The sequence below is a fragment of the Jaculus jaculus genome, chromosome 7 (genome assembly GCF_020740685.1).
Source record: "Jaculus jaculus isolate mJacJac1 chromosome 7, mJacJac1.mat.Y.cur, whole genome shotgun sequence".
In the NCBI taxonomy this organism is placed as follows: Eukaryota; Metazoa; Chordata; class Mammalia; order Rodentia; family Dipodidae; genus Jaculus; species Jaculus jaculus.
This window is the reverse complement of record NC_059108.1, coordinates 158,202,923-158,217,715: the sequence shown is the minus strand read 5'-3', so window position 1 is coordinate 158,217,715 and position 14,793 is coordinate 158,202,923. Positions and strand designations below refer to the sequence as shown.

Here is a 14,793-nt window from a genome sequence, read left to right as displayed (position 1 = left end):
TCACAACTATATGACCTGTTCATTTGTCCTTCTACAAGCTAGACAGATAAGTACAGGCAGCTGTGTGTAGTTTCAGTCATCCTTTCTCTCTGAGCTAGAGTCTTTGAGAATCCTGCCAACATCCATAGAATATGACTAAGCTTTTTGTACTGCTTTGTCTGGTGGCTGTTTTCAATAGTGAGTGACTTACAGCTTTCAGAAATATGATCTTGGGAGTAAATGGGGTGTTTATTTGTGACTCATATTTATTTCTTTTTTTCATGTGTCCATGCTAAGGACCATCTCATGCAATGAAGAAAAGGGACCTTGAACTCCTCTCAGACACTCAGCCTCATCTGGGCAACCTATACACTCCCCGTATCTGAATATTTTGTGTCCTGGGTTCAACTTTGTCCAGAGAAGAGTCTTGAAAGGATTGGTGTGATACGGGCTAAGGGAAGCACCAACTACAGTCCCACACTCCAGTCTAGAGCCAGCATCTCCAGGGACATAAAAAAGAACCGAGTGTTCTTAGAACAGAGCAGTGTGACAGCTGGGGACACTGGCACATACCACTGTGCTCAAGGCACTATGCTGTGACTCCAGAGCGAGCCTAGATAAAATCCTCCCCACAGAGATGTCCAGGGACAATAAAGGGAACCCAGGGTCAGCTATGTATCCTCTGCATCCATTCATCTCAACTCATAGACCAGGAAATGAATTCTGGACTGGGTTTCAGTGAAGGGATTCTACCTACATGGTTTCTTCTTCTCCTCTCCCTTCTTTTTTCTTCTTCTGTTCTCTACCTCCCCACTTGCCTTTCCCACTCTCTCCTCTCCTCTCTTTGCCCTCAAGGACATAGTGATCAATATTTTCCTTTCCTCTATGATCACATAGTCACTCATCATCATCCTAATGAACATTTAGTCACCATTTCCCTGGCACTTTGACTTTATCAATTTCAGGTTTTGTTAATGGAATATGTGATCATTTAGTTTTTACCATATGGTACTTTGAATATGTGATAGTTTGAATACATGACCTCATAGACACTGGTGTTTCATAAGAACTGAGTTTACAATGTGAGCTTCTGTCAGGCAGATTCTTGCTACAGGAGGTGTGTTACCTTAAGGTGTGTTTGGGTGAGGACCTGAGACCTATTTGGTGTGTTCAGAAGAGTTTGAGTTCTGGTGGTTTGCACTTGCTGGTGTTGGTGTTTGCTTGCTGCAGTTGTTTCTCTTTGCTTGGATCTATGGAGTGAGCCAGGTTTTTCCACCATTGATGGAACTTCCCCTGGATGCTGTGTAAGCCTGAAATAAACTCCTTTCCTCCCATAAATTGTGTGTGATTGGATGTGTTTGTCTTAGCAACACAAAGCTGACTACAACACTTCACCTATCTAGAGTTTACTAAATTGATGATATTTTAAATGCAAACAAGTTCTAACAACTGAATGACACTACCTTAGACATATGCAGTTTCTTTTTTTAAATTAAAAAAAAAATTTAGGTAGGGTCTCTCTCTAACCCAGACTGACCTGGAATTCACTATGTAGTCTCAGGGTGGCCTTGAACTCATGGCAATCCTCCTACCCCTGCCTCCTGAGTGTTAGGATTAAAGGTGTTTGTCACCATGCCCACCTCTATATATGCAGTTTCTTGTGTGGACATATTGTCTTGTCACTCTGGCACATATCAAAAAGAGATTACATGATCAAACTATTTTCAAACTACTTGTTATATTTGCATCAATTGCCTCCAGCAATTTTTTTTTTTTTAAATTAGGGTCACATTGTAGCCTGGCTGACCTGGAACTCAATCTGTAGTCCCAGGTCAGCCTTGAACTCACTGAACTCCTTCTACCTCTGCATCTTGAGTGCTGATATTAAAGGCATGTGCCATCCTGTCTGGCTGCCTTCAGCAATTCTTGTCAAGGGAAAATTACTCAGCTCTCTCCACTTGCATGTGTGGAGGAGCCTAGAGATCAGGGAAGACAACATGAGGGAAGCCCAAATCCACTTCACAGACCTGGATGATCCCAGCCAGAAACCAGCCCATGGAGTGACAAACTGGCTACAAAGCCCCAGGTAAGATCAAATCTTCTGCAGGGGAGTACAAGCTGACAGGTGGAAGAAAACTTCTTCTAACTCATTTGTAACCCTTGTCCTGAAGGGCTCAAAACAAAAGTGACATATAAAATCATTACAATAATTTCCCTGATCTTAAGTCTCATTCCTGAGAATGTCACAGAAGCAATAATACCACAATCTACCTGACCTAAGACATCATAAAGGCAGTTTATTTCATATAAAAAGGAGTTAAATGATTGAATAACTAGGAACCCACTCTTTTCCTCATGTGGATGGGGTTATTTCATGACTCATCCTAAGACTTAGCCCAGAACCACAATAGAAATGTTGTGTTCTCTGGGAGACTGAAGAGATGAGAGACTGGTCCTAGTGTCCAGTACCAAGACCCATTTCCACTGGGTGATAATCACAGATTTGTTCTTACCATAGATGTTAAAAATAATGACTTGACACCTAAGAATATTAACTTAAATACATCCCATACAAACACACAGGCAACAAAATGCAGGCAAACATAGGTTTTCGATATTTCCTTTTGGATAGCTTAAGAAATACCAATACTTCTGGGCATGATGGTGCACTCCTTTAATTCCAGTACTTGGGAGGCAGAGGTAGGAGGATCACCCTGAGTTCGAGGACACCCTGAGACTACCTAGTGAATTCTAGGTCAGCCTGAGCTAGGTGAAACCCTACCTTGCAACCCCCCCCCAAAAAAAGAAAAAAAAGTATAAATACAAGGCTGGGTGTGGTGCCACATGCCTTTAATCTCAGCACTTAGAGGCAGAGGTAGGAGGGTCACCATGGGTTCGAGGCTACCCTGAGACTACATAGTGAATTCCAGGTCAGCCTGGACTAGAGTGAAACCCTGTCTTGGGAAAAAAACAAACAAACAAAGTATCAATACACACGTGCACACCCAGTGACACTGTGATAATGCACTTCCCCATATTTGAAAATCCATAAATGCCAATGTTCAAAATTTATACTTTTTATACTGGAGTATTTTTTTATTAATATATTTTATTTATTTGATAGAGAGAAAGAGGCAGAGAGAGAGGGAGAGAGTGGACACACCAGGGCCTCCAGCCACTGAAAATGAACTCAAGATGCATGCACCCCCTTGTGCATCTGGCTCACATGGGTCCTGGAGAATCCAACTGGGATCCTTTGGCTTTGCAGGCAAACGCCTTAACTACTAAGCCATCTCTCCTGCCCATAGTGGAGTATTTTTATTATTGTATATCAAATGTACAATAGTGTGTTTTATTGTGACATTTTCATTTACTTATACTCCATTCTCACACATATCTTTCTACCCTCTATGGCTGTTCCGATTCCTATTCTTTTTTTTTTTTTTTTTTTTTTTTTTTTGGCTTTTTGTGGTAGGGTCTCAGTCTAGCTAGGGGCTGGCATGGAATTCACTATGTAGTTTTAGGATGGCCTCCAACTCTCATCAATCCTCCAACCTCTGCCTCCTGAGTACTGGGATTAAAGGCCTGCACTACCACTTCTAGCTCCTATTCCTGTTCTTTAATATTCATTTCTATTTTTTTTTTATTTTAGAGACAGTGAAAGCAAGAGAGACAGAGAGATGGAGAGAGAATTAGTGTGACAGGGCCTCAGCTACTGAAATCAAACTCCAGACACTTGTGCAAGCTGGTAGGCATATGCCACCTTTGTGCAGCTGGCTAATGTGGGATCTGGAGAGTTGAACATGGATCCTTAGGATTCACAAGCAAGTGCCTTACTCACTAGCCATTTCTCTAGCCCCTAGTCCTTAATAGTTTTTTATTTTCTTCTATGTCTTCCTTTATCTTCCCTTCTTTCCTTCCTTCAGTTTATCCTCTTCTTGCTGCTTCTTTTCTTCTTCATTCTGGTTTTTCATTTCCTATTTCTTTATTCTGTTTATTTGAGAGAAAGAGAATGGGTGCACCAGGGTCTTCAGCCACTGCAAACGAACTCCAGATATATGTACCACCTACTGCATCTGGCTGACCTGGGTCCTGGGGAATCAAACCTAGGTCCTTTGGCTTTACAGGCAAGTGCCTTAACCACGAAGCAATCTCTCTAGCCTCTCTTCCTGTTTCTCATACTTCATTCCACAAGAGAGAAATGTGACACTTATCTTTCTGGATTATTCTGATAACATGATGGTCTCTACCCTCAACTTTTTTCTGTCCAACAGCATTCCTCAGAATGGCTAAGTAATGATTCATTTTGTTTAATGTCACACTTTATTTATTCTTCTTGGCATTGTTATGGCTTGAATCTTAAATGTCTCCCACAGGTGATTTGAATTTTGGGTTCCCAGATGGTGATGACTTGTGGGAATTTCTGGATTGTAATATATATATATATATATATATATATGTAGCAGAGGTTCTCCAGTAAGGGACAAAGGCATACTAGTGTCCTTTAGGAGTCAATTCAAATGTTCTTGCCAATTACCTAGACAGGAAAATGCCACTGAGGAATTCTGTGTATTTAAGACAGTTTGAGGCTGATGAAATGACTTAGTGGTTAAGGTGCTTGCCTGCAAAGCCTAAGGACCCAAGTTCTATTCCCCAGTCCCCATGTAAACCAGATGCACAAGGTGGGGCATACATCTGGAGTTCATTTGCAGTAGCAAGAGGCCCTGGCATGCCCATTCGCTCTCTAGCTGCCTCTCTCTCAAGTAAATAAAAATAATAATAAATAATTAGTTTTAAAAAAGATTTTGGAGAATAATATGTATCCTACCTAAACATGTAGATAGAAACAATATTCTTTTTGCTATTCTTTATGATAATTTTCCCCTTTAATGGCCCCTTTGATCATTGGCCACTGTCACCTTTGAGATTGCTTCATGTTATTCTGAAATAAACTCTTCTGTTTCATGGCCCAGCATAGATATATGGAAGAGATGTGGGAGGTCTGGAATTCCCTGTTACAAAGATCAAAGTTGAATGTGTGGATATACCTGTTGCAGTTAACAAAATTATCCTCAAGCCATGTAGAGTCCATTCTGGCCCACAAATGGGTCATGAGCCATTCTTATGTGTAGAGAATCAAAGTCAGCTGGGTTGATTGGGCCAGAAACATTTCCTTGATTATGGATTTTTCCTCAGTTTTTGTATATTTCAGAGTCTAGCGTATTAAAAATTAGTTCATCTCATGATGATGGAGCCTGCTTTCACAGTAAGGAATAGCACATTCCACAGAGATGGAGATTCATCCATAAAGAGGGCTGGGGTGGAGGTCATATACACATAGTTCCTAGGACATATGACCAGGATAGTCCCTAAAACTAGACTACCACTTTGATGTGCTCTTGCAATTATATTTTTCAGGGTTGTCATGGCTGTATCCTCCATTCAGCTATAACAACTGAGAATATAGGCTGGCAGAGATGTGGGCCTAGTGTGACAATCTCCACAAACTGGACTACGGTGTTGTTTGCAAGAATGTGGTGAGGCTCAGCTGAGTTTGAATATCTTTGGGATCACCCAGGCTATAGGGTTGTATTTGTAGGGCTTCCAGGTACTGGGAGAACATGAAAATATGCCCTTCAGGCACTGCTCTGTTACATGGTGTCGTGACTGCTACTGACACATTCTTATGATAAATTAAGTTACAGTCTAGGCTGGTGTAAAGGTGGAGCACTACCCAGTGCTAGATTCAAGAAAAGGGTAATCCTGTAAACCTAGGCTTAACCTGTGTGTATGCCTGTCATATCTGAAGGGTTGGTGGAAAGTACATAAAGAGATGTTTACCTGTTCCTGCATAAGCCTTAGGGCATTACTTTTGATCAAAGGATGCTGAAGGAGATAGGAAGCTTTGGCCTAGTCATAATAGTAATAGTTTCTGGGGCTAACAGTGAGCATGGACTGTATCAGCATAGCTCGCAGACACTCGGGAGTCCTCTTGTCCTTATCGGGTAACTCCCTAATTTTAAAATGGATTAATAAAAGCAAGTCACTGTTCCAGGATAAGATGTCAGGAGCTTAGTCTCTGTGGAGGAGCTGCTTCGGGCCAGGACACAGACATTTCCTGCAGTGCTTGAGAATTATAAGCAAGTACCCTCTAATCTTAGGTGGAGTACTTCCTGCCAGCTAAGTGGAGCTACAGAGCCCTGGGAGCCCTCCCAGCACACATGATTCCCATTAGCAGGTAGCAAGGAGTAGTGTTTTATCTCAGGGCCTGACTCTTTCAAAATATATAGTCTACACTAGGATGTTTGTAGGGTTCCTGAAATTTGGTAACTTTTCTCCTCGATTAAATGTGTGATATAATAGTCCAGGGAAAATCAAATTATAGGAATCTCCAGAGTATCTGGACACTTTAATCATAAAAGGTAGGAGGACAGGGGTCCTCTTATAAACTGACATGGAATGGAATGATAAGAGAGTCTCTATACCTATAATTGAAGTATTCAGCCCCAGTTATTAGTAGGATTGTTTGGGCTAGCTGTGAGGACCTTATTCTCAGTAGGAATAGCTGTATTTGCTCAGGGCCCAGGGATGTTACAGAGGATGCATTTACTCAGGCAGAATTAGGACTTGAACCTCTGTATGGTGCTGCTCCCTGCCCCAGGTACCCTCTATCTCCTCCTTCTCAAGCTGGATTAGGTCTTGAGATAAGACATTCCATGTTTTATGAACATGTAGCAAACTGACTTTGTGTTAATAAAAACAGGGGTTTACCTACCATATCACATGACCATCCTCCTTTCCATAATCTTAAACACAGAAGTACTCACAATGAGCTGGAGCTAGATCATTCCCTTCCTGGAATAAGCAGATACAGGTAAGAGATGCACAGTCCCAGACCTGAGGAGGGGCCAGAGACTGAGGTGACAATATAATCAACTCTACGTCCTCTACACAGGTATCTACTCCCAGGTTCAGCTGCAGGAGTTTGGGGTTGAGCTAAAGCAGCCTGGGGCTTCAGTGAAAGTGTCCTACAAGCCTTCCGGCCATACCTTCACCTGGTACTCTATGGCCTGGTTTACGCAGAGCCCTGGGCATGTGCTTCAGTGAAAAAGATGAATAAATAATAGCAATGGCAAAACAAAGTATCCACAGAAGTTCCAGGGCAGGGTCATGCTGATCATGGACACATTGTGCAGCACAGCCTACATAAAGCTGAACAGACTGAAATCCAAAGCCTCAAGCATGTACTACCATGTAAGGTATAATGCAATAACTGATAACCTGATTGTGTCAGAAATCTGGAGCATGAAGCTGCCCTGGGGCTGCGATGCCAGGGAAAATGGACACAAAAACTGAGGAAAGCAACAACAGATGAATGGATTCATTCTTATTTTATGGAATTTTCCATCATACTGCATGCATGATTTGGAGAGGGCAGTTTCCAGCTAATGTTGACTCAACATTCTTGATTGGTATTACTGTGAACATGTTTCTATTATATTTGGATCAATTTCTTGAAGCACAACTGTTTGATCACATAGTGACTCTAAACTCAATTCCTGGTGGGTCTTTTGTTGTTAATTTCTAGCAATATAGCATTGTGATCTGATATCATGCAGGGAATTATGTCAATTTTCCTAAATATGTCTTCTTCCAACTGGAAAGTGGGATTAGTCACCATGCAGAAGAGTCTAAAATGCTAAAACTCTGAAATGAAAGTAACTATCAAGAGGGTGAAGTCAGTTGTCAGTGTACCTGCAATATAATAGTTTAAGGCATTTATGGAGCACTGTGAAGTTAACTGAAATTGCACTGAAATCATACATGGCATGCAAGAGAACTATAGGCAGGTATATAAGTATTTGAGTACCTTAATAGGAACCAACAAGACAGGAACATGTTACTGAAAATGATCTTTCATATGGCAGGCCCTTCTTCCTGCCTAGAAAAGGCAGATTATTCATTTACTGAAACATTAACTACTAATTTTACACAGATATTGACACACAGATGGTTTATAAACCACAATATTTCCTGAAAATAATCGAATTATTCATGATAGCAAATTTAACCTACTATAATATAATAATAAAACATTATTTTATATTGTTAGAATTGTCTTCTTTTACAATTTTTATATTTCAAATATTTGATTAACAGGGCCTATGTATAGTATGAAAGAAGGGATTCCATATAGTATAGACCAAATTCTTTCTCCACACAGAATTTTACCTTATGTGAGTTCAAAAGAAGATATGTTTAGCAAGCCTCATGGAAGTCAGGGGAATCTAAGCTCTGTCCATCTCTGCCTGTAAGTGCAGGATTGGCTCCCAACATGCAAATATGCTTCTTATCTACAGGGAAGGTTGCAGACTCTCTACATGGGAGCCCACAGCACTCTGCCCACACAGAGCTGAAACTCCGGAGAATAACGGAGCATAGTATCTATGACATCAGAGCCTAGCTTGTATTGTTCTGTATGACAAGAATTCTGAGGAACAGATGACAGTGTGCATTCAGGAGGAACATACACTTCTAGGTAACACCAGATCTCTTTTCAGTGTCTTATTCAGAACAGTGTTCTTTTCCTACTTCACTGTCATGGTGACATGGCAAGTATTACAGAAATGGACATGGAAAGGCGTGTTTCAGGCATATGATGTCAATATCTCTCTTTTCTCAATGATCACACAGCAACTCATCACACAAATTCAGAACATTCAATCACCATTTTCCTGACACTTTTATCTTATCACTTCTAGATTTTGTTATAGAAAAGTGTGTGATCATTTACTTTCCCCTAACTATCCTCAAGTTTATTAAATTGATATAATTTTAAAAGGTATTAAAGTTCCAATTATTGTGAATGAAGCTATTATAAACATCTACATGTAATTTCTCTTTTAAATTTTAAGTTTTTATTCATGTGTGTGGGGGGGAGGGGGGTTGAATCAGTTGTCCTCCATAAATTCATGTGTCCTGAATGTTTGGTCTCCAACTGATGGCAATTTGGGAGGTCAAGCCTCGCTGGAGGAGGTGTGTTGCTGGGGACCAACTTAGGGGTTTTATAGCAGGCTTCCTCTTGCCACAACTTGGTTCAGTCACCTGTTGTATTCCACATACTGTTACAGAAGTTATGTCCAGCCTCTGCTCATGCCATACTTTCCCCTGCCATCATGAAGCTTCACCTCAAGACTATAAGCCAAACTGAGAACTTTCCTTCCATCAGTTGCTCTTAGTTGGGTACTTTATCCTAACAATGAGAAGGTAGCTACAACAGTATGTATGTATATATGTATGTATGTATGTATGTATGTATGTATGTGTTAATGCAGGCCCACATGTGAATATCAGAGTACAACTTTCAGCTATTTTGAGACAGGGGTTTTCTTGATCTACCTCTGCTGTTGTTATTCTTTTTGCACAGTCTGTAGAGTGCTTCCAGGAAAATCTCCTGTCTCCTCCCACCTCACCATTAAGAGTTCTGGGATTACAGAAGTATGCCATGGCTTCCAGCCTTTTTTTTTTTTTTTTTAACATGGGTTCTAAGGATAAAACTTTAGGTACTCATGTTTTGGTAATGAGTACTTTATCAACTAAGCCATCTCCATAGTTCTTAGCTTTTTTATTGACAAGTTTCATTCAGCTACATAAAGCATTTTGATCATTATCCCTTCTCACTGCTTTTTTGTAACTCCCTCCACTCTTCTGCTTCCAATGAACACTTTTTCCTTTCCAACAAGTTCCTCTTCTATTTTGATGTTTTTTACCTGTTAACTATGATGGAGTATTCATGGGCTCAATATTATATAGTTCTTGTGCAAGTAACAAAGTTACTGTGAGGTCATGAATGCAAAGGCCATGTCAAGACAAAAGCATTCCAAGCCACTCCTCCCCATCGTCAGGTGCTTACATTCTTTCTTCTCCCCTCTTCTGATATATTCCCTAGGCCTTGGAGAAGGTGATATAGTATCTCATTTAGCTTTGAACCCAGGTTTAATTCCTTGTGTGGGACAAGTTTTCATGTCAGTGTGGTACTTATCCAGAGAGAAATGGCTAAATTACATAATGAAACTACCTGTAGATTTGCATCAATTGCCTCTAGCAATTCTTGTGAAGGAAAAGTCACTCAGCCCATCCCATCTGCATGTGTGGAAGAGCCTGGTGCTCAGGGAGGGTCACATGGGGGGGATACCCAAGTCCTTCTCACAGACCTAGAAGAACTCTGTGGACCCCAAACTAGCAACAAACTACAGGCAAAGATCAAATCTGCTATAAGAAATGCAGGCCACTAGGAGGAGCTCACATCACACCCAGGCTAAGGCCTGAGGAGCAGGTACAGAGAGGGGCCAAAAAGGAGTTCCCTGGCTCCAACCAGGGCTTCCTCCTCTTAACCACCATAAACCCTATGGGAAGTATTCTTAAATCACTTGACACATGTGTTCTCAAGGACTGAAAGGAAAAATGACATACAGATCACTGCAGTTGTGTTTTTGTACCTAAGTTGTATTTCTGGCAATGCTACAAAAACAATGATGCCACAATCCACATGGCATCTCAGTCACCATGAAGAATGTTTCTCTCAAAGTAGAATGAATTCAATTGAATGATTATAATTCTATATAATTTGTTCATTTCAACAGAACTGCTCTTTCATTCTTTCTCTCTCTCTTTCTTTCTTTCTTTCTTTCTCTCTCTCTTTCTTTCTTGTTTTAGTTTTTTTGAAGTAGGGTCTCACTCTAGCCCAGGCTGACCTGGAATTCACTAGGTAGTCTCAGGGTGGTCTCAGACTCACAGTAATCCTCTCCTATCTGTGACTTCCAAATGCTAGGATTAAAGGCATGCTCTACCATGCCTGGCTTGTTTTTAGTTTTTTTGTTTTGTTTTGTTTTGTTTTGTTTTGTTTTGTTTTGTTTTGTTTTGTTTTGTTTTGTTTTGTTTTTCGAGGTAGGGTCTGACTATAGCCCAGGCTGACCTGGAATTCACTATGGAGTCTCAGGGTGGCCTCGAACTCATGGCAATCCTCCTACCTCTGCCTCCCAAGTGCTGGGACTAAAGGCATGTGCCACCATGCCTGGCTTGTTTTAATTTTAAAAAATCATTTTGTTTAACTTATTTGCAAGCATAGAGAGAGAGAAAAAAAATGGGCATGCCAGGACCTCTAGTCACTTCAGATTAACTTCAGATGTATGTGTCACATTGTGGTACTGTGGAATAGAACCTGGGTCATTAGACTTTGCAGACAAGTGCCTTAAACACTGAGTCATCTCTCCAGCCCTCAACAGAACTATTTCAAGGCTTTTCATCAGAGACTTAACCCTCAACCCCTATAGAAGTGCCATGTGCTCAGGGAGACTTGGGGTGAGGAGGTTTAGGGTGACAGGGCTCAAAAAATAAAAGCTAGGAATGTCCTTGAACCTGTGCTTTTAGTGTCCATTTTACTAGAGGTCAGAGGATACAGTTTCTCATTAGGATTCCTGGAAGAAATTAAACCTGAACCTTGATTGTGGCTGGCTAGCCCAGCCACCATTCAAAACTTATACAAAACAAACAAACAAACAAAGGATATCCATACACCTTTAATCACAGCACTTGGGGTGGCTGAGGTAGGAGGACTGCTGTAAGTTCGAGGCCACCCTGAGAATACACAGTGAATTCCATGTCTTTCTCACCTAGAGTGAAACCCTACCTCTAAAAAACAAACAAAACAAATTGAGTAGGCTTTACCAGGCTCCTGACTTCTTATAGACAGGAGCTCTTTATACTCTCTCTTTCCCTCTCCTAATCTAATAAAATCTCTCTAAATTTTACCAGTTGGTTTTTGGAATTCAGTTCCTTAAATTCATAAGACAAAAATATGGGAACACCCAAAAATTATTGGTATAGTAACATATATTGCTGCATTGGTAGAGGAACCCCAATTCTTGTATCAAGGGAATGAGAGGACATGTGAGCATAGCTCTAGAGAGAAAACTTCAGTCTTGTCTCCATTATGTGGTGACAAGGGATCTGACATGGGATCTGTTATTACTTTAAGGATGTTTAAAAAAATAATGACTTGGGTTGGAGATATGGCTCAGCAGTTAAGGCGCTTGCTTACAAAGCTTAACAACCTGAGTTCAATTCCCCAGTATTCAGGTAGAGCCAGATGCACAAATTGCCATATGCATCTGGAGTTTCTTTGCGGGGGCTAGAGGCCCTGGTGTTCCCATTCTCTCTATTCTCTCTCTCTCTCTCTCTCTCTCTCTCTCTTTCTCTCTCTCTCTTTCTCTCTCTCCAGTTTGTGGTGGCACATGCCTTTATTCCCAGCAATTGGGAGATTGAGGAAGGAGGATCTCTGCGAGTTCAAGGTAAGCCTGAAACTTCATAGTGAATTCCAGGTCAGCCTGGGCTAGAGCAAGACCCTACCTTGAAAAACAAAGAAAATAATAATGACTTGATGTCTATGAATTTTAACTCAAATACACCACACAGACAAAGAAATAAAGACAAACAAAGGTTTTTAGAATGATTATTTCCCAAAGCACAATCCAAGATAAGATTTATACTTATTTCATTGGCCTATTTTGTAGTACTGGACATTAAGTCCAGGGCCGTATGCATGCTACACTGCTGAATTACATCCTCAAGCCAATTTCTTTAATGCATGCGTCAATTATTCATTAAACTTTATGTTAGTTTTCCTTAAACAATCAAATTTTATTTTATTACTTTAAGTGCTGTAGGTAAGGCAAGCTTCAGTTTTATAATTAACACATAAAATAATACTTTAATGTTATTGTCACCTACTCCTCCATTTCATCTTTCTCACCTGTCCTATTCACTGCCTTCTCTAAATTAATGAGTACAGAGTTCCCTATATAACAGAAAGACATGCAAATAGGGTCTCCCTCTGCTCATGAAAATCAGCTCAGCCCTGACCCTGTAGCTCTGGCAGAGCAACCCAGCCCTGGATTCCCAGCTGTTCCCATCAGTGATCAGCACTGAGTACAGCATTCACCATGGAGTTGAGGCTCAGCTGGGCTTTTCTTTTTATTCTTTTAAAAGGTAATTTATGGAAAATAAAGCTACTGAGTGTGTGAGTGAACATGAATGAGAAAGACAGTGCTCATGTGTGACAGTTTCATGATCAGGATTCTCTGTATTTGCAGATGTCTGCTGTGAAGAGCAGCTGGTGGAATCTGGAGGAAGCCTGGTGCAGCCTGGAGGATCCCTGAGAATCTCTTGTGCAGCCTCTGGATTCACCTTCAGTAGCTACTGGATGAGCTGGGTCCGCCAGGCTCCAGGGAAGGGGCTGGAATGGGTAGCACAAATTAATTATGATGGTGGTAGCACATACTACCCAGACTCTGTAAAGGGGCGATTCACCATCTCCAGAGACAATTCCAGGAACACTCTGTACCTGCAAATGAGCAATCTGAGAGTTGAGGACACCGCCATGTATTACTGTGCAAGAGACACAGTTACCAGACTTCAATTTGAGTCCAGGCATAAACCTCCCTGCAGGGGTGATCAGCAGGTGGCGCTCAGCACACTTTAAACACAGGTCAGTCCCAAAGCAGGTACAAACAGAAACTCTGGTTTCTGATGTACTTCTCCATCTCAGTTTCTCCAAACATCCCCTTTATGTGTATGGTCTGTAGCAATCTGTGATGGATCTGATAATAAAGATTCTGATGTTGTTGTGATTTAATATTTCAATTATATAATTTTGTGTGATCAAACTACCGAATGTCATCTATGAAGGAAGAAAACTCTTTCATGGTTTCTAGGAACAGATCCTGAGAAAGTTCAGGGAACATTGATAAATCTTTTCCCATGATACTCAGGACAGAATCTCAGTCCTAATTCTCTGGTTATGATGATGTTTAGGAATCAATGGGGAGCCAAGATCAGTATTGGGGCCAGATTCAGTGGCCCTAAAACCTGGCAAGTCTAAAATCTTCCCTCCTGATGATTGTGATTATCTGCATAGAACTGAATAAATTTAATTTTAGCTAATTATTTTTCTAACACATTTACTATGATTTTCATATTTCATTTTCTCTATGATCCATCAAAAAGTGCAACTTATAATTCCTGTGGTCTAAACATAGGGCACTGTCACTTAATTGGATCTCAAGAATAGTCTTCTGTGGCTGCTATTGTACACTGGAAAAGTCTAATGGGATTTTTCAGTCTCCATGGTCTTGCACTCAACTGTTATCTACTATGTGTGGGTGCTGTTGGGAAATTAAATGGACATAATAGTCTGTGGATAATAATGATAGTTTAGGGCTAGAGAGGTGACATTTGCCTTCAAAGCCAAAGGACCCAGATTTGATTCCCCAGGACCCACATAAGCCAGATGCACAAGGGAGAGCATACATCTGAAGTTTGCTTATAGTGGCTGGAGGCCCGGGCATGCCTATTTTTTCTGCCTGCCCCCTCTCTTTATCCATTTGCCTTTTTATCTCTCTCTCTCTCTCTCTCTCTCCGCCTCAAATAAATTAACTTAAAAAAAAGAATGATAGTCACCATCATGTGTCACTTTGCTGAATAAACCAGATAGGACATGCATATGCTTTGTGTACTGTGGGGTTGCTCTTTGTGCTCTCTCATTACATTTCCACTGATCTTTGTCACTCCAGAATTGAATCCTGCTACAGGAAGGCCTGATCTGAGGTGACCCTCTGGGACACAGACTCTGTCTTCTGTCTCTCTGGCATTCCTGTAACACAATCTTTTAATTTTTTTCTCAACACATAATTAATGAGAAGAGCCAAGTTACACTACAATTGTGTGTGTGTGTGTGTGTGTGTGTGTGTGTGTGTG

At 40.9% G+C, this 14,793-nt stretch overlaps 1 gene segment (V, D, J or C); it reads left to right on the top strand.

The window, feature by feature from the left end:
- The first annotated feature begins 12,979 nt into the window (after nucleotides 1-12,979).
- On the top strand, nucleotides 12,980-13,519 carry LOC101598314. The segment is given in 2 exon segments: nucleotides 12,980-13,026; nucleotides 13,131-13,519. Coding segments are annotated over 2 exon segments (435 nt in total).
- Nucleotides 13,520-14,793: the final 1,274 nt, after the last annotated feature.